This window comes from Saimiri boliviensis, chromosome 1 (genome assembly GCF_048565385.1).
Source record: "Saimiri boliviensis isolate mSaiBol1 chromosome 1, mSaiBol1.pri, whole genome shotgun sequence".
Classification (NCBI taxonomy): domain Eukaryota; kingdom Metazoa; phylum Chordata; class Mammalia; order Primates; family Cebidae; genus Saimiri; species Saimiri boliviensis.
Window position 1 is genome coordinate 228,874,593 of NC_133449.1, and position 26,719 is coordinate 228,901,311.

Sequence of the window (26,719 nt, forward strand, 5' to 3'; positions counted from 1 at the left end):
GTACGCATAGAGTGTAAGTTTTACAAGATAAAAAAGTTCTAGACATCCGTTGGACAGTAATAAGAAAATGAATATACTGAACACTTCTAAACTGTACACTTAAAAATGGTTTAAGATGAGCGAGGCATGGTGGCACATACCTTTAATCCTAGCTACTTAGGAGGCTGAGGTGGGAGAATACAGGAGCCTAACACCAGCCTGGGCAACATAGCAAGACCTCCTCTCAGTATAAAAATAAAATAAAATAGCCGGGCACGGTGGCTCAAGCCTGTAATCCCAGCACTTTGGGAGGCCGAGGCGGGTGGATCACGAGGTCAAGAGATCGAGACCATCCTGATCAACATGGTGAAACCCCGTCTCTACTAAAATACAAAAAATTAGCTGGGCGTGGTGGCGCGTGCCTGTAATCCCAGCTACTCAGGAGACTGAGGCAGGAGAATTGCCTGAACCCAGGAGGCGGAGGTTGCGGTGAGCCAAGATCGCGCCATTGCACTCCAGCCTGGGTAACAAGAGTGAAACTCCATCTCAAAAAAAAAAATAAATAAATAAAAATAAAATAAAATATAAATTTAAAAAATAAAAAAATTGTTTAAATAGTTAAGATGGTAAATTTAATGTTGTATATTGTTTTATCACAATAAAAGAAAAATAAATTGAAAAAATGCAAGAAAACAACTTTTAAAAAGGGAAATCAAGAAAGGGCCAGAAATCTTTGAAAGGGAATACTAAAAATAATAAAGATTAATGAAGCCAAAATCTGGATTTCGTTAAAGATTAATAAGATACAACGAGAAAAAGGGAGAAAATACAAATAAACAAAATAGCGTCTTTTCCTAGAAATATCTGAGGACCATTGAATAGTACTTTCTCTTAAATCAGAAAAATCATTTAAGGCCGGGCACAGTGACTCAAGCCTGTAATCCCAGCATTTTGGGAGGCCGAGGTGGGCAGATCACGAGGTCAGGAGTTTGAGACCAGCCTGGCCAACATGGTGAAACCCCCCTCTCTAATAAAAATACAAAAAAATTAGCCGGGCATGTTTGCACGCCTGTAATTCCAGCTATTTAGGAGGTTGAGGCAGGAGAATCGCTTGAACTCAGGAGACGGAGGTTGCAGTGAGCCAAGATCACACCACTGCATTCCAGCCTGGGCAACAGAGTGAGACTCTCAAAAAAAAAAAAAAAAAAGGGAAAGAAAGAAAAACCATTTAATCTTTAAAATCAAAGCAAAATGCACATATCAGTATCTACTTTCACATCAACTGAGGCTTCCTAACAGACCAGTTCGAATCAATGCAATGTATGCTTCCCTATGAGAAAAAATTTAATTAAATATGGATTAGTAGTTAGTGGTTTCTGCTGGAAGACTGTGTGATTGTTAGAAAAGAAAAACACTCGGCCGGGCGCGGTGGCTCACGCCTGTAATCCCAACACTTTGGGAGGCCGAGGCGGGTGGATCACGAGGTCAAGAGATCGAGACCATCCTGGTCAACGTGGTGAAACCCCGTCTCTACTCAAAATACAAAAAATTAGCTGGGCATGGTGGCGCGTGCCTGTAATCCCAGCCTCTCAGGAGGCTGAGGCAGGAGAATTGCCTGAACCCAGGAGGCGGAGGTTGCGGTGAGCCGATATCGCGCCATTGCACTCCAGCCTGGGTAACAAGAGCGAAACTCCGTCTCAAAAAAAAAAAGAAAAGAAAAACACTCAACTGGCTGTGACACTCCAGTGATATCTGCCTGAGGCCTTTCTTTATTAAGGTAAGAAAAATTTAGAATAATTTTCTGTATCAATCAGGTTTGTAGAATAACTTTATTAAAATAATAATATTGATGTGATAATGTTGATAAATCCTCTCTACCTCACATTAATCTAGGATAGCTGACTTTTTTTTTTTTTTTTTTTTTGAGACTGAGTCTTGCTCTGTTGCCAGGCTGGAGTGTAGTGGCATGATCTCAGTTCACTACAACCTCTGTCTCCTGGGTTCAAGTGATTTCTCCTGCCTCAGCCTCCCGAGTAGCTGAAACTAGAGGCCTGAGCCACCATGCGCAGGAATAGCTGACTTTTAATGTAATACTTACCTTTATTTTTACTTGCAACATACCAATGACCCCAAATTCCAGACATCCTGTGTGCCTGGGTTTTTTGCTATTGTTACCTTTCTTTTTAGCCAGGCTTGCTTCCGATTAGTTTCTAATTCTCTCATTTAATCTGTTCCTAGGTTTAAGCTATTCTCCTGCCTCAGCTTCCCAAGTAGCTGAGACTAACAGGTGCACGCACCACACCCAGCTAATTTTTATATTTTTAGTAGAGATGGGGTTTTGCCATGTTGACCAGGATGGTCTCGAACTCCTGCCCTCAAGTGTTCCACCTACCTCGGCCTCCCAAAGTGCTGAGATTACAGGCATAAGCCACCGTGCCCAGCCAAGTGAATTACACTTATTATTTTGAGATGGAGTTTTACTCATTGCCCAGGCTGAAGCACAATGATGGAATCTCGGCTCACCGCAACCTCCGCTCCCCCTCAGGGTTCAAGCGATTTTCCTGCCTCAGCCTCCCAAGTAGCTTGGAGTACAGGCATAAGCCACCACGCCTGGCTAATTTTGTATTTTTAGAAGAGATGGGGTTTCTCCATGTTGGTTAGGCTGTTCTCAAACTCCCAACCTCAGGTGCTCCTCCCGCCTCAGCCTCCCAAAGTGCTGGGATTACAGGCATGAGCCACTGCTCCTGGCCTTACACAATTCTTTATTAATCAAGGTGCTTGGAGAATAGTGTGGAGGGTATCACCATTTGAAGGAAAGGCAGATGGAAAGAAGTGTGTAATTTTTTCAGGACTCCCAATATTATTTAAGTGTGGCAATCTCTTTTTATTTCTACTAAGGGGTGTAACAGGTAAGCATTGGCTTTTAGCTTTTGAATAAAGTGATATACATTCCAAACATGGAAAGAAATGTTGGTTTAGGAGTAGGGAGCAGTATTTCAGATTGCTGTTTCGGTACTTAAAACATACGAAAATCTCTTATGCCCCCTGCTATCTGCGTAACAGAACATGCGGTGGGGATTGTGGTTGTCTTTGTTGGGCTTTTAATAGTCATCTTTATGTTGCCCTGAATGCATACATGAAGTTTCTGCACCAGAGACAGATTATTATGACATAATAATTACTGTGCTGGATTCCCTTGTCCTAGTTCTTATCCCTGGGGGGATGCGGTGAGAACAAGATGTCATCCTCTATGTAATGAGGTCCGTACAGTAAATGAAGAATTCGGAGAAAATGAATCTGGGCATTTATATAGAAGAGAAAGGCAACTGTCCTCCTCCCCTTCTAAAAGGAAAGAGAGAGAGAGAGAGAGAGAGAGAGAGAGACAGACAGAGACAGATTGATTTACGCCTGAAAGGCAAGATGGAGAGTATCCTGGGTTCTCACTCCAAATCTTTTCTTGATTGATTGACTGACTGATTCAGATGGCTCACTCTGTCCTCTAGGCTGGAGTACAGCGGCATGATCATGGCTCATTGCAGCCTCAACCTCCCAGGCTCAAGCAATCTTTCTATCTCAGCCTCCCAAATAGCTGACACTACAGGGGTGTGCTGCCACACCCAGCTAATTTTTGTAGTTTTTGTAGAGATGGGGTCTCCCTATGTTGCCCAGGCTTGTCTCAAACTCCTGGGTTCAAGCAATCCTCCCACCTTAGCTTCCTGAGTAGCTGCGACTACAGATGTGCCCCCACCATGCCTGGCTAATTTTTGTATTTTTTTGTAGAGATGGGGTGGGGGAGTGTCTCACTACATTGCTCAGGCTAGTCTCCAACTCCTGACCTCAAGTGATCCACTCCCCCCAGCCTCCCAAAGTGCTGGGATTACAGACAGACGTGAGCCACCGTGCCCAGGCACTCTGTCAATTTTCTCTGGGTCATCTCTATGGTTCTCTCTTCAAAGTTCATAGAATCTATTCTCTGACATCTATATTCTGCTACTGAGCACAATCAGTGAGGTTATATTACTTCTATTTTTCAGTTCTAAAATTTCCACTTATGTCTCCTTTATATTTTTTTGCTGATACTTTCTATTTTCTCATTTGTTTCACATTTGTAACTGTCCATCGAAGCATTTTTATAATGACTGTTTAAAAATCCTTGTCAGCACTGCATGTTCTCACTCATAGGCGGGTGATGAACAATGAGAACACATGGACACAGGGAGGGGAGCACTACGCACTGGGGTCTGTTGGGGGGAAATGGGGGAGGGGCGGGGGGGTGGGGAGGTGGGGAGAGATAGCATGGGGAGAAATGACAGATACAGGTGAAGGGGAGGAAGGCAGCAAACCACACTGCCACGTGTGTACCTATGCAATAATCTTACATGTTCTTCACATGTACCCTAAAACCTAAAATGCAATTTAAAAAAAGAAAAAAAAATCCTTGTCAGATAACTCTAGTGTCTGTGTTATCCCACTGTCAGTATCTATTGTCTTTTCTCATTCGAGACTTCTTTTGGTTCTCAATATGAGTGATTTTTCTATTATATCCTGGACATTTTGAGCATTGTTAGGAGACTCTGGATCTTATTAAGTCTTCTTTTATTTATTTATTTTTTTTAAGATGGAGTCTCGCTCTGTTGCTCAGGCTGGAGTGCAATGGCGCGATCTCAGCTGACTGCAACCTCCACCTCCAGGTTCATGCAATTCTCCTGTCTCAGCCACCCACGTAGCTGGGACTACAAGCGTGTGCCACCATGCCCGGCTAATTTTTTTGTATTGGTAGTAGAGACAGGGTTTTACCATATTAGCCAAGATGGTCTCGATCTCCTGACCTGGTGATCTGCCAGCCTTGATCTCCCAAAGTGATGGGATTACGGGTGTGAGTGACCATGCCCGGCCTAAGTCTTCTTTTTCGGTAGGGCCCTGCTGATGCTGCCAGCAGGGAAAAGGGGTAAAAATCTAGTCTACTCACATGGCCTCCACTGACATTCTACTCTACTGGAGGGGCTGGAGGAGGCCAGGGAAGATCACTGTTACCATCAGGTGGAGGGCAGCGCTTTAGGATTCCTACACTTACCTCCTCTGCACCATCCTAGAGTAGAGGAGGGGTGCCTCATGACTGCCAGGCAAGGATGAATATCTAGGCTCTTGACTCAGTATTTGCTGACTGATGAGGCAGAAATGTGTTTCTATGCAATTTGGCTGGATTAGGACAGTTTTGTCAAAAGATTTCTGTCTTGCCAGACTGTTCCTTTCCTCATCTGTCGGCCAAAGAAAGCAGGCAAAAAAATGGGGGAATTTTTTTGTCTACATGCATTGATGTTTTGGGGTTGTGGGCTCCTCCAGCACCTAGCTCAGAATATATAAGAGGCAAAAAGAAAGCCCAGAGAACTAAACACCCTGTTGTTCCTTAAGTTTCAGCATCCCTGGCCATTCCACCTCCTTCTCTCCACCTTTCAGAATCTTCTTAGGTTTGCTTTATCTATAATGTCCAGGGTTTTTAGCTTACTTAAAGAGAAGAATAAGGGAAAATTCATCTGCTCCATCTTTTCTAGAACCAGAAGTCCAGCTCCCTTAATAGAAGATACTGCTTTTTTCCCCCTGGGTAACACTACTGATTATATCTGGAGGAGTGGGAGAAACTTTTCCAGCAAAAATAAAATCTAGGCCAGGCACAGTGGTTCATGCTTGTAATCCCAGCACTTTGGGAGACCAAGGCGGGTGGATCACCTGATGTCAGGAGTTTGAGGTCAGCCTGGCTAACGTGGTGAAACCCTATCTCTCCTAAAAAATACAAAAAATTAGCCAGGTATGGTGGTGAGCGCCTGTAATCCTGCAACTCAGGAGGCTGAGGCAAGAGAATCGCTTGAACCCGGGAGGCAGAGGTTGCAGTGAGCTGAGATCATGTCTTTGCACTCCAGCCTAGGCAATCAGGCGAGACTCCATCTCAAATAATAAGAATAATAACTAAATAAAATTAAAAAATAAAATATAGATATGTCTCTATTCTTCTAAACAAGTTGAGGGGGTCCTTCCCAAGGGCCTCTGCTGCCCAGTGTGCCCACAGTTCACTAGCAGAGGAGCAAGGGGGGCACATTAGGAAAAGTAGAGTCAGTGCAGATTTATAAGAGAAAGGCAAATTGTTAGGGGTGGATTATCAGCATTTAAAAAATTCTCCCACGTCCCCTACTTGTATAATAGGAAAAGGAAACATATATTTAGAAAGGGAGCTTTAAAAGGTCACAACTAAAGCACTATATATCTTTTTTTCACTTAATTTTTGCTGTGTTGCTCAGGCTTGTCTCAAACTCCTGGCCTCAAATGATCCTCCCACCTTGGCCTCCCAAAATGCCACTGTACCTGGCGAAAAACACCATACAGTTTTCCCCCCCAGAACTCCCTCTCTCCGTGCAATGATTAAATAAAGAAAAAAGATACTTTCCCTTGTCTTTAGGTCTTTACTTAATTTAGGTCTTTACTTAATTGGATCTTTAACTTCTCACTCTAAGCTGTCTATCTAATAATTACAAAAAAAACCAAGCAGATTATAGAGGTGAAGAGGTGAACTTGATGTAGACACAATGGTCACTAAAGACCACACTTACATAACTTCTGAGGTAATGTGCAATATAAGTGTTCATCTTCTTACTCTGTAGCTCTTTTTTTGGTTGAACCAGCAGATCTGCCCATGGTTTGATGATTGATCATGCCTGAAGCTGGATGTATCAGATGTATTTTTTAAGGATTCACCTTTTCGTCTGCTTTTGATATTTTCTATCTTACGCTGCTAACTGACCTCTTTTTTCTCATAAGAGCTTTTGTCGCAACGTGAATATTGAACTGGTTATTGCAAGCTTTCTTATTAAGATAAACATCCAGGCTTCTACAGGATCTCCCCTTTTTCTGAAATGTACCCCTCATTTCTTGCTTGTTCTGCTTACACATTTCTAATTTCTCTGCTTCTGATGGCTTCTGATTTTTCTTGTCCTGTTTATAGGTTATCTGAATTGGCTTCTCTTGCAGAGTTCCCTGGTTCTGATGATGGAATTCCTTAAGAATCTCTATCCTCTGCTGTAAGATTTGGCATTCATTCTCTAGCAAAGCTGCCACCAACTGCAATGAATGGGTGTCATGGATCAGTTTCTTCACCTGTTCCTCCAGCTCATGCTTTGCTGATGCTTGATTATTCATTGGGGTTTGGAAATCAACTCCATTATTTCCGAGAGTTTCACTTACGTCTTTCTGAGATTTATGATACGATTTTATCAGTTCGCTGAGCTCAGTATGTTGTTTACTCCAGTGTTCTGCTTCCCGTAGTAACTGCTCCATGTTGTTCCTAATTTTCATGGTTTCTTCTTGAACACTAAGAAGTCTGTTTTTTGCTTTTTCCTGACTTTGTTGAGTTTCATTAAAAACTTGTTTTTCTTCTAAATGATTTACTAAATCTCTTGCAAAAACTTGTACTGTGTTTTCAAAGTTCTGGTTTTCCAATATCATCTCCTTTTTCTTTTCATTCTCTTCTTTTTCTGGGTCTAAACTAACAGGCAGGTTTGTTGATAACATTTCATTGATTTTGTCAAGTCCTCTGATGTTTTCTTTGTGGGCTGACACATGCTCAGAAATATTGCTTTCCTCAAAAAGTTCTTTTGCTTCTGTGATCTTCTCTTGAAAACCTGCCATATTTTTAAGAATGTCTTTAATTTCTTTTAAGAGATTGTTAAACTTCTGTGCAGTCTGTTGTTCTGTGACTTGATGGCTGCTATTCTTTAGGGAAGCAAGAGAGCCTGAGAAGGAAGGGGAAAGTGACCCAATTTCAAATAAGGCAATGGTAATCTTAGGGTCCAGAGATTCTTGATGAGGATCAGGAGTAGGGTTAAGAGTTTCGGAGAGGGTGGGCGTCTCAGCTGACTTAGCAGAGCTGGCCATCAGGACAGAAGGAAAGCAGAAAACCTTAGAGATTCCAGGAAGAACAGGTGATGGTCTTTCATGCAAATGTGGGTGGAGATTGTGGAATCAAGCAGAAGTCAGAGACCAAAGTTAAGGATTAAAACTGGGGAGATGCTGTTTAGGTGGAAGGTGGCATCTCAGACAGCCCTTGGGGGAGAAAGGGTGGGAAAGGGGACTGGAGCTAGGGCTCCATCTCTCTTCCTCTGGGCACCCGGCTTTTATTCTCTGGCCCTAGCAACCACGTCTTTATTGTGTCACTGCACCACTGTGGCCTATCCCCAGTGTCTGTCTCCTTTATGTCACAATGGAAGCCTCTCCAATTCCTGCTCAGTGACTCATGCATCAAAAGCAACCTTGGGCTACCCCTCCTCCTCATGCCAGAAAGAGCTCTACAACAGCTCTTCCCCTACTTAATTTCTAGGTTTCCATTCATCTCAGTCTAAGTGCACTCAGTTACTTCCCTACCTCACCCCTATTCCCCCACAATCCTGACCCCAACTGCAGCATGTTTTGACCACTTAAGGGCATGGCGGAGGCCAGTCCTCTCTGATGAGGTCCCCTTCCTTTCATGGCACCTAGAGGCTCTATTGCTCTCATTCTAAGAGAGTTGTGACTGTAAAAGAAAGTTATCCATACAAAACAAAACCCCAGAGTGCTACACCTTTTGTGATTTAAGGAAAGTAAAGCCAGGAGTCCAGATGGATTAAAGACTTAAACCTAAGACCTAACACCATAAAAACTCTAGAAGAAAATCTAGGCAAAACCATTCAGGACATAGGCGTAGGCAAGGACTTCATAACCAAAACACCAAAGGCATTGGCAACAAAAGCCAAAATAGACAAATGGGACCTAATCAAACTCTACAGCTTCTGCACAGCAAAAGAAACAGTCATTAGAGTGAATCGGCAACCAACAGAATGGGAAAAAATTTTTGCAGTCTATCTGACAAAAGGCTGATATCCAGAATTTACAAAGAACTATAACAGATTTACAAGGAAAAAACAAACAAGCCCATTCAAAAGTGGGTGAAGGATATGAACAGACACTTTACAAAAGAAGACATACATCAGGCCAACAAACATATGAAAAAATGCTCATCATCACTGATCATCAGAGAAATGCTAATCAAAACCACACTGAGATACCATCTCACACCAGTTAGAATGGCGATCATTAAAAAATCTGGAGACAACAGATGCTGGAGAGGATGTGGAGAAATAGGAACACTTTTACACTGTTGGTGGGAGTGTAAATTAGTTCAACCATTGTGGAAGACAGTGTGGCAATTCCTCAAGGACCTAGAAATAGAAATTCCATTTGACCCAGCAACCCCATTACTGGGTATATATTTGAAGAATTATAAATCATTCTACTATAAGGACACACGCACACGAATGTTCATAGCAGCACAGTTTACAACAGCAAAGACCTGGAACCAATCCTAATGCCCATCGATGATAGACTGGACAGGGAAAATGTAGCACATATACACCATGGAATATTATGCAGCCATCAAAAACAATGAGTCTGTGTCCTTTGCAGGGACATGGATGAACCTGGAAACCATCATTCTCAGCAAACTGACACAAGAGCAGAAAATCAAACACCGCATGTTCTCACTCACAGGCGGGTGATGAACAATGAGAACACATGGACAAAGGGAGGGGAACATCATATACTGGGGTCTATGGGGGGGGAATAGGAGAGGGACAGAGGGGGATGGGGAGTTGGGGAGAGACAGCATGGGGAGAAATGCCAGATATAGGTGATGGGGAGGAAGGCAGCAAATCACACTGCCACGTGTGTACCTATGCAACAATCTTGCATGTTCTTCACGTGTACCTCAAAACCTAAAATGCAATAAAAAACATTAAAATAAAATAAAAATAAAAATATTCTACTGCTGCAAGAAGGGACTATCTGAATGGTTATTTATAATAGTAACACAATTACAAACTGGGGCTTTTCTTGGCTTTGAATATAGGCATTCTTCAAGACAAGCTTGGCAGCCTTGCTCATGAATCATTTGCATCAGGTGATAGAAAACTTTAACCATTACTTTTCAGAGTAACTTATTTGGAGATTTTTTTTTCCTTTTGGCTCTTTTATTGATCCTCTAAGATTTCCACACTCTACACAGTAACTTGTTAAAATGACACAATTATATATCTAAAGTGTTTGTTTAGCAGGGTGTGGTGATATGTGCCTGTGGTCCTAGCTACTTGGGAGGCTGAGAAAAGAGGATCACTTGAGCCTAGGGGGTTGAGGCTGCAGTGAGCCATGACTGCTGCTTAGTGCACTCCAGCTTGGGTAACACAGCAAGACCCTATCTCAAAAAATTTTAAAGCTGGCCAGGTGCAGTGGCTCACACCTGTAATCCCAGCACCTTGGCCTGGATCACTTGAGGCCAGGAGTTTGGGACCAGCCTGAGCAATATGACAAACCCCATCTCTACTAAAAGTGCAAAAATTAGCTGGGTGTGGCAGCACACACCTGTAATCCCAGCTACTCAGGAGCCTGAGGCACCAGAATTGCTTGAACCCAGGAGGCAGAGGCTGCAGTGAGCTGAGGTCACGCCACTGCACTCCAACCTGAGCAACAGAGCAAGACACTGCCTCAAAAAAGTAAAAACTGCCGGGCGCGGTGGCTCAAGCCTGTAATCCCAGCACTTTGAGAGGCCGAGGCGGGTGGATCATGAGGTCAAGAGATCAAGACCATCCTGGTCAAGATGGTGAAACCCCGTCTCTACTAAAAATACAAAAAATTAGCTGGGCATGGTGGCACATGCCTGTAATCCGAGCTACTCAGGAGGCTGAGGCAGGAGAATTGCCTGAACCCAGGAGGCGGAGGTTGCGGTGAGCCGAGATGGCGCCATTGCACTCCAGCCTGGGTAACAAGAGCGAAACTCCGTCTCAGAAAAAAAAAAAAAAAAAGTAAAAACTAAAAAGCATTTAAAACAGGTAAATTCTATAGTGGGTTACAGAAAAGTAACAAGCTTATTAAACTTCTTTTATTTTAATAAACTGCTTTATTGTCTTTTTGTTCTTAGGAGTCAGGCCTTGAGAATATAGAACACAATCAAAGAAAACGTTTCTTGTGTATGACTTTTTCCTGGCCTTCAAAATCTTGCTAGCAAGCACTTTAATAGAAAGTTGCTTCCAATCTTAGGGGAAAACTCATACTCAGTTTTTTTTTTTCCTCTAGAAAAGAGAAATTCATGTGCTTTCTTTCCTCTCCAGTTACCAACTCACTTTGGCTCTAATTCCTCAGAGCCTCATGCTCGTCTTTCAGCCAGCTGGGCTCCAGGCCATCATCGCTGACTACTCACAGAGACAGCAGGGTTGGCCTTTGTTTTTACTTGAAAAAGGAACACCAGGCCGGGCGCGGTGGCTCAAGCTTGTAATCCCAGCACTTTGGGAGGCCGAGGCGGGTGGATCACGAGGTCGAGAGATCGAGACCATCCTGGTCAACATGGTGAAACCCCGTCTCTACTAAAAATACAAAAAATTAGCTGGGCATGGTGGCGCGTGCCTGTAATCCCAGCTACTCAGGAGGCTGAGGCAGGAGAATTGCCTGAACCCAGGAGGCGGAGGTTGCGGTGAGCCGAGATCGCGCCATTGCACTCCAGCCTGGGTAACAAGAGCGAAACTCCGTCTCAAAAAAAAAAAAAAAAAAAAAGAAAAAGGAACACCTTTTCTAATTTACACAGTGACAGCACAGACGCTAGCAATTGTCCTTATGCTTTAATTCCATCTTAGAAGGTTCAACATTGCTCCTGATTTCCCCCTTTGACTCAAGCATCATTTAAGACAATTTCTTAATCTTCAGGACAAGGGGAATTTTTTTCTGATTCGATAATTTCTAGCTTTGTCATATCGTACTCAGAAAATGTCTGTAATATCTAACTTTTGAAACTGACTGATATTTTCTTTTTGGCCTAATAGATTATCAGTGTTCATGTATGTTCCCTGGACACTTAAAAAGAAAATGTATTCACTATCTCCTTGTGCTTGCAGCTTTTGTATGCGTCAAACATAAATCTAATATTACCCTTGTCTTGATTTTTTAAAATAAAAAGTGGTTTGGCCGGGCGCGGTGGCTCAAGCCTGTAATCCCAGCACTTTGGGAGGCCGAGGCGGGTGGATCATGAGGTCAAGAGATCGAGACCATCCTGGTCAACATGGTGAAACCCCATCTCTACTAAAAATACAAAAAAATTAGCTGGGCATGGTGGTGCGTGCCTGTAATCCCAGCTACTCAGGAGGCTGAGGCAGGAGAATTGCCTGAACCCAGGAGGCGGAGGTTGCGGTGAGCCGAGATCGCGCCATTGCACTCCAGCCTGGGTAACAAGAGCGAAACTCCGTCTCAAAAAAAAAAAAAAAAAAAAAAAAAAGTGGTTTGAAGGTGGCTTGGTGAAGATAAGAAGATAATTTTTTTTTTCTTTAATCTGAAAAGAGCTGGGTGCAGTGGCTCACATCTATAATCCTAACACTTTGGGAGGCTGAGGTGGATGGATCATCTGAGATCAGGAGTTCAAGACCAACCTGGCCAACAGGGTAAAACCTGTCTCTACTAAAAAAAAAAAAAAAAAAAAAAAAATTAATCGGGTATGGTGGCATGCACCTGTAATCCCAGCTACTCGGGAGGCTGAGGCAGGAGAATCACTTGAACCCAGGAGGCAAAGGTTGCAGTGAGCTGAGATTGCGCCACTGCACTCCAGCCTGGGCAATAAGAGCAATACTCAATCTCAAAAAATAAAAAACAAAAAACAAAAACAAACCAAATCTATAAAGGACTTAAATATTTCCCCTACAACTAGAATGAATTCCAATTAACAGTTGTTAATTTTATTGGAATTTGTTTATATATTAGGCACTGAAAGGTATACAGATGTTGAGAAACAAGAGTGGTCCTCTTGTGTCTATTGACCCATATTCCCCAGTGGATAACCATGGAGGTTAAACATATTTGGACTGTTTTACAATTTCTATCCACTAAGTTTCACATAGCTTAATGACTTAGAAAAAGTTGGCTGGGCATGGTGGCTCATGCCTATAATCCCAGCACTTTGGGAGGCCAAGGTGGAAGGATCACTTAAGCCCAGGAGTTCGAGACTAGCCTGGGCAAAATGGTGAAACCCCTGTCTCTACTAAAAATAAAAAATTAGCCAGGCGTGATGGCACACACCTATAGTCCCAGCTACCTGGGAGGCTGAGGTGGGAGAATGGCTTGAGCCCATGAGGTTGAGGCTGCAGTAAGCCATAAGCGTGCCACTGCACTCCAGACTGGGCGACAGAATGAGACCCTGTCAAAAAAAAAAGAACAAAAAAAAAAAAGAAAGAAAAGAAAAAAACTGCAAAAAGCTGTTTCTAAAATTGTTAAAATGACAACTTGTGTCAGATTTTTCTTTCATTTTCTGTTTCTGGGGTGGAGGACAGAGTCTTTCTCTGTAGCCCAGGCTGGAGTGCAGTGGGGCAATCACAGCTCAATACAGCCTCAAACTCTGAGGCTCAAGCAATCCTCCTGCCTTAGCCTCCTGAGTAGCTGAGACTATAGGCACGCACCACTACACCTAGCTAGTTTTTTTGGTTTGTTTTGTAGAGACAGGGACCTCACTATGTTGCCCTGGCTGGTCTCAAACTCCTGGACTCAACTAGTCCTCCTGCCTCAGCCGCTCAGTGTTGGGATTATAGGCATGAGCTGCTGTGCCTGGCCCAAATTTCTCTCTTTAAAATAAGATTGCCTTTACAAAAATATAAAATCAATGTCATCCTTTAATGCATTTGAATTTCAAAATGAATATCAAAATATTGAACATAGGCTGGGCGCAGTGGCTCACACCTGTAATTCCAGCACTTTGGGAGGTCGAGGCAGGCTCATCACTTGAGCTCAGAAATTTGAGACCAGGCTGGACAACATGGTGAAACTCCTTCTCTACCAAAAATACAAAAAATTAGCTGGGCATAGTGGTGTGTGCCTGTAGTCCCAGCTACTCGGGAGGCTGATGTAGGAGGATCACTTGAACCCAGGAAGTAGAGTCTGCAGTGAGCTGAGAACGCACCATTACACTGCAGCCTCAGCAACAGGAGTGAGACCCTGTCTCAAAAATAAATTAATTAATTTAAAAAATTAAATATAGAATGTTTCATTCATGATTCTTTTGGTACCAATAGACAGAGCCTAAACTTAAACTGGCTTAAGCCAAATAAACTGAGGCAGAAAGGGTGGAATGTTAAGAGTATCAATGATGGCCGGGCGCGGTGGCTCAAGCCTGTAATCCCAGCACTTTGGGAGGCTGAGGCGGGTGGATCACGAGGTCAAGAGATCGAGACCATCCTGGTCAAGATGGTGAAACCCCGTCTCTACCAAAAATACAAAAAATTAGCTGGGCATGGTGGCACGTGCCTGTAATCCCAGCTACTCAGGAGGCTCAGGCAGGAGAATTGCCTGAACCCAGGAGGCGGAGGTTGCAGTGAGCCGAGATTGTGCCATTGCACTCCAGCCTGGGTAACAAGAGCGAAACTCCGTCTCAAAAAAAAAAAAAAAAAAAAAGAGTATCAATGACTCATGTAACTTAACATGGTTAAGTTAACCAAGAAACCTATGGTTTCCGACATGCCTAGGTTCAGGGGCTGAAGTTAAATAATTAGGGCTGGACCTCACTGTTTCTGAGTTGTCTCTCTCTGTGCCATCATTCTTAGGATTCTTTCACTACATGGTGGTATCAGGTAGCTCCAGGTTGATGTCCCACAAATTGAACAATCCTAGAGGAAAACAAATTTATCTTTCCTTACAGTTCTAACAAAAATGCCAAGGCTGGCATTGATTGGCCCAGGTGGGTCTGTGCTCATGGAGTTTTGATGTGGGTCAGCCCATGGACTGGACCAGGGACAGAGTGGCATGATGAGGGGCAGTTATCAGAAAAGAGGGCACAGTGGCTCACACCTGTAATCCCAGCACTTTGGGAAGCCAAGGCAGACAGATCAACTGAGGTCAGGAGTTTGTAATCAGCCTGGTGAACACAGGGAAACCCTATGTCTATTAAAAGTACAAAAATTAGCCAAGCATGATGGTAGGCACCTGTAATCCAAGCTACTAGGGAGACTGAGGTAGGAGAATCACTTGAACCTGGGAGGCAGAGATTATAGTGAGCCAAGATAACACCACTGCACTCCAGCCTGGGCAACAGAACAAGACTCCATCTCAAAAAAAGAAAAAAAAGAAAGAAAGAAAAGAAAATAAGGGAATGAGTGTCTGTCTGGAAAAACCAATAGATGCCTACCACATTGTGCCTAAAACAGAATAATAGCACAAACCTGCTTTCTATCCAAATTAAAGATACTCTGTACCCCTTGGAGATTTTGATCTCTCTCCCATAAGACTTCTGGAGGCTGGGTGTGGTGGCTCATGCCTGTAATCCCAGCACTGTGGGATGCCAAGGCAGTGGATCACTACTAGGTCAGGAGTTCAAGACCAGCTTGACCAACATGGTGAAATCCTGTCTCTACTAAAAATACAAAAAAAATTAGTTAGGTGCGGTGGTGTGTGCCTGTAATCCCAGCTACTCAGGAGGCTGAGGCAGGAGAATTGCTTGAACCCAGGAGGTGGAGGTTGCAGTGAGCCAAGATCATACCACTGCACTCCAGCCTGGGTGATGAGATTCTGTCTCAAAAAAAAATAAAAAATGAAAAAAAACTTGTGCAACTAATAATTAGCCTTGATAATAATCACTTATATTATTATTAACTCAGAGATAAAAATCCTTTTTATGTGGGAATCATTTTTTAACCTTTTATTTTGAAAAAAAAAATTAGATTTAGAAAAATAGTACAGTATTTCCATGTATCCTTCACCCAGTATTCCCAAAGTTTAACATCTTATGTAATTATAGTACAATTATCAAAACTAACTTCAGCACGATGCTACTAACTAAACTACAGATTTTACTGGGGTTTCACCAGTTTTCTCTCTATGTTCTTTTTCTGTTCCAGGATCCCGTGCCGCGTTTAGTCATGTCTAGTTTCCTCTGTGACAGGTCTCAATCTTTCCCTATTTTTCATGACACTTCTGAAAAGTATTTCTCAGTTATTTTGTAGATTTTCAATTTTCAGACAATTTTCCCTTTAGAATGGCTACTTACAAATGCACTACTACATCTATAAGCATCATACAAATAACGATAAAACCACACCTTGATGGCCAGGTGCAGTGGCTCATGTCTGTAATCCCAGCACTTCGGGAGGCCAAGACAGGTGGATCACCTGAGGTTGGGAGTTCGAGACCAGACTGACCAACATGGAGAAACCCCATCTCTACTAAAAATACAAAATTAGCCAGGTGTGGTAGCACATTCCTATAATCCCAGCTACTTGGGAGGCTGAACCAGGAGAATACCTTACATAAAATCCTCATAAACATTAAGATTCTAACCCTTGAATGGTCACCACCAATCAGCTATTATTCTTTGGTTTTCATTGTTTTGTTTTGAAACAGAGTTTCTTTTTGTTGCCCATGCTGGAGTGCAGTGGGGAGCTCTGGGCTCACTGTAGCCTCCACTTTCTGGGTTCAAACGATTCTCCTGCCTCAGCCTCCTGAGTAGCTGGGACTACAGGTGCATGCCACCGTGCCTGGCTATTTTTTTTGTATTTTTAGTAGAGATGGGGGTTTCACTGTGTTAGCCAGGTTGGTCTCAATCTCCTGACCTCATGATCTGCCCGCCTTGGCCTCCCAAAGTGCTGGGATTACAGGCACAAGCCACCGCACCTGCCTATTCTTTGGTTTTAAGAAAACCTATTAAACAATTACATAAAATCTATACATATGTATACATATATTTTGGAGTCAGGATCTGGAATGCAGTGGTGTCATCACAGCTCACTGCAGACTCAAACTCTTAGGCTTGTTAGAAATAAGTTCTCAGTGCCACAGAGAAAGACCAGCACTTGGAAGAAAAGTTTCTTAACAAGGCAAAGTTCACTTCTGCAGAAGGGTGCTGCCTGCGCCTGCAGCAGTCACAAGAGCACACCTAACAAAGGAAGGGAGGGGGTTTTGTCCCTAACATAGTTCCTTTTAAATCCTTTTAAATCCTACTTTTAAAAGTAGGATTGGCTCAAGCCTGTAATCCCAGCACTTTGGGAGGCCAAGGCGGGTGGATCACAAGGTCGAGAGATCGAGACCATCCTGGTCAACATGGTGAAACCCCGTCTCTACTAAAAATACAAGAATTTTTTTTTTTTTTTTTTTTTTTTTAAGACGGAGTTTCGCTCTCCTTACCCAGGCTGGAGTGCAATGGCGCGATCTCGGCTCACCGCAACCTCCGCCTCCTGGGTTCAGGCAATTCTCCTGCCTCGGCCTCCTGAGTAGCTGGGATTACAGGCACGCGCCACCATGCCCAGCTAATTTTTTTGTATTTTTAGTAGAGACGGGGTTTCACCATGTTGACCAGGTTGGTCTCGATCTCTCGACCTTGTGATCCACCCGCCTCGGCCTCCCAAAGTGCTGGGATTACAGGCTTGAGCCACCGCGCCCGGCCTAGGATTGACTTTTAAAGCTGAGTCTTTGAAGAAGAACTTCGTTGTCCCAACATTCTTAAGCCATCCTTCTGCCTCAGCCTCCTGAGTCACTGGGATTACAGGCAAATGCCACCATGCCCAGCTCAAATATTTTTCATTAAACCAACAACTTTAACTCTATCAAAATTATTCAAACATATTTGAGCAATAAAATAAATGATTGTATTGGATTATAACCTATGAAACCATAGGTTGTTGAATGAATAAACAAGTAAGGAAATACAGGAAAATAGACACTTCTTCTTTATCAAACAATTCCAATTAATACACAGGAAAAGAATAAGGAAAACAGAAACCCTCCTTAGAACACCACTATAATAATTATTGCAGGCAAGATCTACCTATGGGTGCTAAAATTAGGAGAGAGAAACAGAATATTTGCATAGTCTCAAAGTATCTCCCTTAAGTCTCAAAGTAATTAACAAGATGTTTGTTAATTACAAATGAAAAGATAGTAACTTCATAGTTGATAAACCAAGTAGACAGCTGTCTTAATGAGGTGATCAAAGCTAACATAACCAGAAATACGACATACGGACATCATGTACCCATTTGTATTGATACAGGGGTTAAAAAGTAGTTTCTTAGGCAGATAGGATACAGAAATCCTGGGTCAGATTTCCCCTTTTTCTTTTTCCTTCTTTTTTTTTTTTTTTTTTTTTTTTTTTTGAGACGGAGTTTCGCTCTTGTTACCCAGGCTGGAGTGCAATGGCGCGATCTCGGCTCACCGCAACCTCCGCCTCCTGGGTTCAGGCAATTCTCCTGCCTCAGCCTCCCGAGTAGTTGGGATTATAGGCACGCGCCACCATGCCCAGCTAATTTTTTGTATTTTTAGTAGAGACGGGGTTTCACCTTGTTGACCAGGATGGTCTCGATCTCTTGACCTCGTGATCCACCTGCCTCGCCTCCCAAAGTGCTGGGATTACAGGCTTGAGCCACCGCGCCCGGCCTTTTTTTTTCTTGAGGGAGTCTCACTCTGTTGCCCAGGCTGGAGTGCTGCAATCTCAGTTTACCACAACCTCCACCTCCCAGGTTCAAGCGATTCTCCTGCCTCAGCCTCCCGAGTAGCTGGGACTACAGGCCTGTGCTACCATGCCTGGCTAGTTTTTGTATTTTCAGTAGAGAGGGGCTTTCACTATGTTGGCCATGCTGGTCTCAAACTCCTGACATCGTAATCTGCCTGCCTGGTCCTCCCAAAATGCTGGGATTACAGGCGTGAGCCACCGCGCCCAGCAGGTTTCCCTATTAATGAAAAACAGCCCCCAAATCATTTTCTTTTCTAACAAAGAGCAGCCTGTAAAATCGAGCTGCAGATGTAAACAAACAAGCTGGAAGCGTGCACGGGTGAATGCCAGTACTTGTGCCCACAGGAATATATTACCTGGGACTAGGCACGTTCAAAGTGGCGGCTCCATCTTCTCTTGCTGCCCGCCGGGTGTATGGTGAGCAGCGGGCGAGAGGCGCCAGCCCAGGGGAAGCTCATTTGCATAATGATTGGGGTGGGACGACCAGCGTCCCCGCTCCCGCCGCTGCTATGGAAACGTCACACCTGGTGAAACCAATCAGTGAGCCCGGGTCAATCAGACACCGCCTCCTCAAGCCTGCTGGTAAACTCTCCTGCTTTTGGCTGCTTTTCTCTTTTTTCGAGCCTCTGTCTCTCAAGGAGCTGTTCTCCCTCTCCATTCTACTGTTAAGCTTTCCACTCCTTAACCTACCCACATGTGTCCCTGTCCTTAATTTTCTTGGAGCAAGATGACAAACCTCAGGTGTTTACCCCAGACAACGATGCTGCTTCAAACAATACACTAAGAAAAACTTACCACTTTTGTGGCATTTTTGCCAAAATTGCCTCACCTTGATTTAATGATTAGGATTAGACAAACACAAATGGAGATAAACTACTATTGCTGTGTTTTAGGCACAATGTAGTAGACATCTGTTGCTTTTGCCTCTGACAGAGGCATTTCGCATATGAAAAATTTTAGTATGGAAATGTTTTGGTATAATACAAATTTTTTTTGTTTTATATAATTGTTTAATAGGTTTTTTATAATACAAAATATTTTGTTTTATATAATTGTTTAATAGGTTTCTTTAAAATCAAAGAATAATAGCTGGCTAGGCATGGTGGCTCACATCTGTAATCCTAGCACTTTGGGAGGCCGAGGTGGGAGGATCTCTTGGGTACAGATGTTCCAGACTAGCCTGAACAACATAGTAAGATGTTATCTCTCCAAAAAAAAAAAAAAAAGTAAGTAAGAATAATAGAAAAAAGTAAGTAAGAATAATAAAATAGATAAAATAATAAAATAAAAAATAGATTAAATAATAAAATAATAATAGAAAAAAGTAAGAATAATAATAAAAGTAAGAATAATAGCTGCTGATTGGTGATAACTAATCAAGGATTAGAGTCTTTACAAGGAATTCTATGCAGGGTATGATTTTAAGCATAATTTTGTGATGCTTTTAGATGTAGTAGTGCACTTATAAGTAGCCAATTTAGAGGGGAAATTGAACATTGAAATTTTTATTCAAAAATCAAAAACTACACAACCTCCTTTCCTCAGCATAGCCTCTTTTCTGTAACCACCAGGTGGTGCTATGAGCCTTAAAAATTGCTCTACAAATGTTTCTCCTTTTTTTGGTGGCATAATACCTGAACTACACAATAAGTGGAACCTTAGAGATATTCTCATCCAAAGTCTTTTTTTTTTTTTTCTCAGAATTTGGGAGTGTAGATTCTAAGAGGCTTGCCCAAGGTTACAGCTAGTTATGATGAGAGCTGGGATCAGAGTCCAAGTTTCCTGCCTTATTAAAGTTGCTGGAGAGGCAGGTTCTGCAGACAGGAGGCTACAGAAGACTTTTAAAAATACCTTCTAAGTGTTATACAGAAAAAGGATTATGAAGCAGAGCACTGTGGCTCGAGCCTGTAATCCTAGCACTTTGGGAGGCTGAGGAGGGAGGATCACCTGAGGTCAGGAGTTTGAGACCAGCCTGGCCAACATGGTAAAACCCCATCTCTACTAAAAATACAAAAAGTAGCTAGGCGCGGTGGTGGGCACCTGTAATCCCAGCTACTTTGGAGGCTGAAGCACGAGAATCACTTGAACTGGGGAGGTAAAGGTTGCAGTGAGCCAAGATTGTACCACTGCACTCCAGCCAGCCTGGGCAACAGAGTGAGATGCTGTCTCAAAAAAAAAAAAAAAGAAAAGAAAAGAAAAGAAAAAGAATAAAAGGATTATGAGGAAGAGCAGGCTTTCAACACTGATGGGACTGGCTTGTTTTACAAGAATACTGACAAACAAACCTATGTAACACAAATGACATTTTTTTTTTTTTTTTCTGGGAGCACATGCACTTTATTGAATGCCACTGTAGAAAAGTGTGTGAGGGTAAAGGGCTGATACAGGATGGGCTGGGGGCAGGGCGAGGGATGGAAGCTGGAGTACCAGGGAGACAGGTCACGGGCAGAGCCCCTGGCCCAGGTGATTCCTCTGGATCTACTGATAGGCTTGCAGAATCAGGATTGGGATGATGATCATCAGAATGGTCATGATGATGCCCAAAACCAGGGCCCAGATGTTCAGGCACTTGGCGGTGGAGGCGTAGGCCTGGGCCCCGGTCAGGTCGCCAACCATCTTCCTGTCCCTAGACTTCACGGAGTAGGCAAACGCTATGAAGCCCAGGCAGCAGGAATTCATGAAGAGGGTGTTAAACAGGGACCAGACGACGTGGTCAGGCACGTAGGTCTCACTTCGGATGTGGACCACGGTGGATGTCGGGGGTGCAGGGTTGTGGGGCACCCCCAGCACATCCACCTCATGCTCCTCCTTCAGCATCTCATAGTTTGGGGGATGGTCAGTGCTGGCGGGAGTGAAGAAGGTTTGGACAGTGTGGTTCATGGTGTCCGGCAAGACCGTCGGTGGTGGGGTTGCTGGGATGCTTCTCCCACAAATGACATTTCAACTGACGAAAATGTTGAGACCAGAGGCTCACAAGAACCTAACACTACATTACTCTGAAAGCTATAGTAATCACTAGTTCAATGTCTGGAGTGGCTTCATAGAGAGTGACTACTGCATATGATGAGAATCAACTCTAGAAATAAATGTAACAAAAGAAGTTTTCAAAAGAACTGAAATCTCTAAAACAGTGTTGAAAGATATTAAAGCTTTAAATAAATGGAAAAATATCTCATGTTCATGGGTTTGAAGACTTGATATTGTTAAGATAGTAATATTTCTTAAATTGATCTACAGATACAACATAATCCCTTTCAAAATGCCAGCTGCCTCTTGCCAAAATTGACAAGCTATACATCTATTTGACAGACCTGGTGCAATTACTGTGTGCTGCTAAGGCTCTCACTGCAGATGCAAGAAAAAACGTGTCTTGTACTTTCTGTCTTATTGTGGCAGCCAAGACTGAATAGAGAAAAACAGAGGAAAAATACGGACAGAGAAGTTTCAGAGATCAGAAATAACCTTGTAAACAGTGAAGAGCCTATTTTATTCCAAAGAGGAACCCAAAATTTGAGTATACATGAGAGGTGTTGGGATAGATCTCCTACCACCCTCACTTGGTTGATTACACTTAAGTAAAAGCTTAAAGGTTAAGATAATGAGTGCCACTGCACTCCAACCTAGGTGACAAAGTGAGACTTCATCTCAGAACAAAACAACAAAAAACCACTTCTGAAAGAAAACACAGGAAAAAGTCTTTGTGACTCCTGATCTGGCAATGAGTTTTTAGATAGAATATCAAAAGCATAATCTACGAAAGAAAAATTTAGGCCTGGCGCAGTGGCTCACACCTGAAATTCTAGCACTTTGGGAGGCTGAGGCAGGCAGATCACAAGGTCAGGAGTTTGAGACCAACCTGGCCAACATGGTGGAAACTCCTCTCTACTAAAAATACAAAAATTAGCCGGGTGTGGTAGCATGCGCTATAGTCCCAGCTACTTGGGAGGCTGAGGCAGGAGAATCTCTTGAACCAGGGAGGAGGAGGTTGTAGTGAGCCAAGACCATGCCATTGCACTCCAGCCTGGGTGACAGAGAATTCCATCTCAAAACAAACAAACAAACAAAAACATTAAAACAGAGATCTTAAGACTGACAAAGAGCAGACTCCTTGTAGCAATAATATACCAAATTCCATCCTGACTTTACTATAGCATCACATACCAGATAGCAGGCCCTGAAAGTGAAGTATTTTACTCTGAAATATATTCCCTTGATTTTTTTTTTTTAGATGGAATCTCACTCTGTTGCCAGGCTGGAGTGCAGTGGTGCCATCTCGGCTTACTACAACCTCTGCCTCCCGGGTTCAAGTGATTTTCCTGCCTCTGCCTCCTGAGTAGCTGGGACTACAGCTATGTGCCATGCCCAGCTAATTTTTGTATTTTTAGTAGAGACTGGGTTTCACCGTGTTGGCCAGGATGGTCTCAATCTCTTGACCTCATGATCCTCCCACCTTGGCCTCCAAAGTGCTTGGATTATAGGCGTGAACCACCATGCCCAGCCTCCTTGACTTATTTTTTAAATGGCTCGGCAAAGCTGACTCTTAAGGGGGAAATCTACATTCTGTAGAGAAACTTCCAGATCTTTTCCTGACTCAGGAGAGATTGAGAGTCTAGCACCTTTTGTTTTTTGAGACAGGGTCTCACTCTGTTACTCAGGTTGGAGTGCAGTTGTGCATCTCAGCTCACCGCAGCCTTGACTTCCTGGGCTTAAGTGATCCTCCCACCCACCTGAGCCTCCCAAGTAGGCGGGACTACAGGCCACCAAACCCAGCTACAGCTAGTGCTCGACTTACGACCACGATTGGTTCCAACAGACCGATCGTAACATGATTTGGTCGTAATTTGAGTAGGCTATATGTACAGTACTGTGAAATGATGTTATAAAAATCTTTAAGTCATATTTTATCATAATTTTCTTTCATTATTGTTATATATAATTTTCTTTGTTCATTTTATGCCATTTGTATCATCTCTACACCATTTTGTTTCTTATTTTTACATTCGTCAGGTTTAAGTAAAACACTGCCTTACCAGTACAACCGGTTTAATATTTGCAAAACATACGAAATTACAAAATACAGGTGCATACAAAAATACAAAATACAGGTGTAAAAAATAACATAGGAAATATTTTCCCAATTGTAAAACATATCAAAATATATAAACATGTACAAAACACAAATTGCTGTATCGAACCTGGGATAACAGTTGAAATGGTGCACGCAGAGATGGTACGGAAGATGGCCCGCACTGTCGTACGCCCAGCTGGGCAACTTTTGCGCTGCCAGACACGGAGCAGTCGTGGCTAGTGATTGTGGTCGTAAAGTCAAATGGTCGTAAGTTGCATCGGTCGTAAGTTGATCAATACCTGTAATACTTTTTTTTAAGAGATGAGATCTCACTATGTCACCCAGGCTGATCTCAAACTCCTGGGCTCAAGTGATCTGCTTCAGCCTCCCAAAGTGTTGGGACCATGAGCCACCACACCTGGCCAAGTCTGGCACCTTTTTAGGTGTGGTAAGAAACATGTGCCATCCATACTCTTTGAAGTCTGCTACCTGGAGGCTTCATCTGTGTCATAGGAACCTTAGTATTCAGAAACCCTATCTTAATCCAGACATTCCTTTCTATTGATTCCAGATCTTTAGATAATGACTTAATTTTTTTCAGCCATCTGCCAATCATAAAATCTTTGAATCCACCTATGACCTGGGACCCTCACTGTTCCCACTTCAACACCTTTCTTTCTTTTCTTTTTTTTTTTTTTTGAGACGGAGTCTTGCTCTTGCAACCTCTACCTCCCAGGTTCAAGCAATTCTCCTGCCTCAGCCTCCTGAGTAGCTGGAATTACAAATGTGTCCCACTTTTCCACACTGAACCAATGTACACCTTACAGGTATTAATTGATGGCTGCTTGTAACTTTTGTCCCCCTAAAAGGTATAGAGTCAAGCTGTAACCCAACCACCTTGGGCACATGTTCCCAGGACCTCCTGAGGCTGTGTCACCAGTCAAAATCCTCAGCCTTGACAAAATAAGCTTCCAAATTGATTGAGACTTGACTCAAATACTTTTTGGTTTACATGATAAAGGACTTATATTCAATATATAAAGAATTCTTCAAATGCAGCTATAGGAAAACAACTCAGTTTTTTAAATGGACAAAATATCTGAATAGAACACGTCAAAGGAGATATACGAATGACAAATAAGCACATGAAAAGATGCTGTTGGCCGGGAGTGGTGGCTCACGCCTGTAATCCCAGTACTTTGGGAGGCTGAGGCAGGTGGATCACCTGAGGTCAGGAGTTCAAGACCAGCCTGACCAACATCTTGAAGCCCAGTCTCTACTAAATACAAAAGATTAGCTGGGCGTGGTGCCACATGCCTGTAATCCCAGCTACTTGGGAGGCTGAGGCAGGAGAATCACTTGAACCTGGAAGGCTGAGGTTGCAGTGAGCTGAGATTGCACCATTGTACTCCAGCCTGGGCAACAAGAGTGAAACTCTGTCTCAAAAAAAAAAAAAAAAAAAAAAAAAAGCCAGCTGGGCGCTGTGGCTCACACCTGTAATCCTATAATCCTAGCACTTTGGGAGGTTGAGGTGGGTAGATCACCTGAGGTCAGGAGTTCAAGACCAGCCTGGCCATCATGGTGAAACCCCATCTTTAAAAAAAAAAAAAAAAAAAAAAGAAGCCGAGACTGTGTCTGCCCCTCGAGCACAGCACAGAGCCTCACCCTCTCCACTCCACTGCCCATCCTCACCTGCTGCCAGGTCACCATGGATGATGATATTAACGTGCTGGTCGTTGACCACAGCTCTGGCATGTGCAAGGCCAGCTTTACAGGCGATGATGCCCCTTGGGCTGTCTTCCCCTCCATCGTGGGGAACCCGAGGCACGAGGGCATGATGGTAGGCATGGGTCAGAGAAGGACTCCTATGTGGGCGAGGAGGCCCAGAACAAGGGAGGCATCCTAACCCTGAAGCACCCCATCGAGCACAGCATCATCACCAACTGAGACAACATGGAGAAGATCTGGCACCACACCTTCTACAATGAGCTGACCGAGGCCACCCAGAACCCCAAGGCCAACCACGAGATGACCCAGATCATGTTGAGATCTTCGACACCCCAGCCACGTATGTGTCCATCCAGGCCGTGCTGTCCCTGTATGCCTCTGGCCATATCACTGACATTGTGATGGACTCTAGCGAAAAGGTTACCGATGCTGTGCCCATCTACAAGGGATATGCCCTCCCCCACGCCATCCTGTGTCTGGATCTGGCTGGCTGAGACTTAACTGACTACCTCATGAAGATCCTCACCAAGTGTGGCTACAGCGTCACCACCACAGCCAAGCAGGAAATGGTGCATGACATCAAGAAGAAGCTGTGCCATGTTGCCCTGGACTTCGAGCAGTAGATGGCCATAGCAGCCTCCAGCTCCTTCCTGGAAAAGAGCTATGAGCTGCCTGTTGGCCAGGTCATCATCATCGGCAATGAGCGGTTCCGCTGCCCCAAGGCGCTCTTCCAGCCTTCCTTCCTGGGCATGGAATCCTGTAACTTCCATGAAATTAGCGTCAACTCCATTATGAAGTGTGACATGGACATCCACAAAGACCTGTATGCCAACACAGTGCTGCCTGGTAGCACCACCATGTACCCTGGCATCACTGACAGGATGCAAAAGGAGATGACCGCCCTGGCGCCCAGCATGATGAAGATCAAGATCATTGCTCCTGGGCCAGGCATGGTATCTCACACCTGTAATCCCAGCACTTTGGGAGGCTGAGGTGGGCAGATCACGAGGTCAGGAGTTCAAGACCAGCCTGGCCAACATGGTGAAACCCCATCTCTACTAAAGATGCAAAAAGTTAGCCAGTTGGTTTGGCAGACACCTGTAGTCCCAGCCACTCTGGAGACTGAGGCAGGAGAATCGTTGTAACCTGGGAGGCGGAGGTTGCAGTGAGCTGAGATTGTGCAGTTGCACTCCAGCCTGGGCAACAGGGCAAGACTCCATCTCAAAAAAAAAAAAAAAAAAAAAAAAAAAAAAAAAAGGATCATTGCTCCTCTCGAGTGCAAATACTCCAGGTGGATGGGTGGCCCCATTCTGGCCTCTCTGTCCACCTTCCAGCAGATGCGGATCAGCAAGCAGGAGTATGATGAGTCTAGCCCCTCCAGTGTCCATGGCAAATGCTTCTAG

At 43.6% G+C, this 26,719-nt stretch overlaps 1 protein-coding gene and 2 pseudogenes across 1 annotated transcript; 1 reads left to right on the plus strand and 2 right to left on the minus strand.

Moving 5' to 3' along the window:
• Positions 1–728: 728 nt before the first annotated feature.
• LOC101043589 (actin, cytoplasmic 1-like) lies at positions 729–26,719 on the plus strand (annotated as a pseudogene).
• SPZ1 (spermatogenic leucine zipper 1) lies at positions 6,441–8,211 on the minus strand. Its single transcript, XM_003920802.4, has one exon. It carries the CDS (start codon positions 7,900–7,902, stop codon positions 6,751–6,753), a length of 1,152 nt encoding a protein of 383 aa, XP_003920851.1. The 5' UTR covers positions 7,903–8,211; the 3' UTR covers positions 6,441–6,750.
• Positions 20,991–21,400, minus strand: LOC101045919 (interferon-induced transmembrane protein 3 pseudogene; annotated as a pseudogene).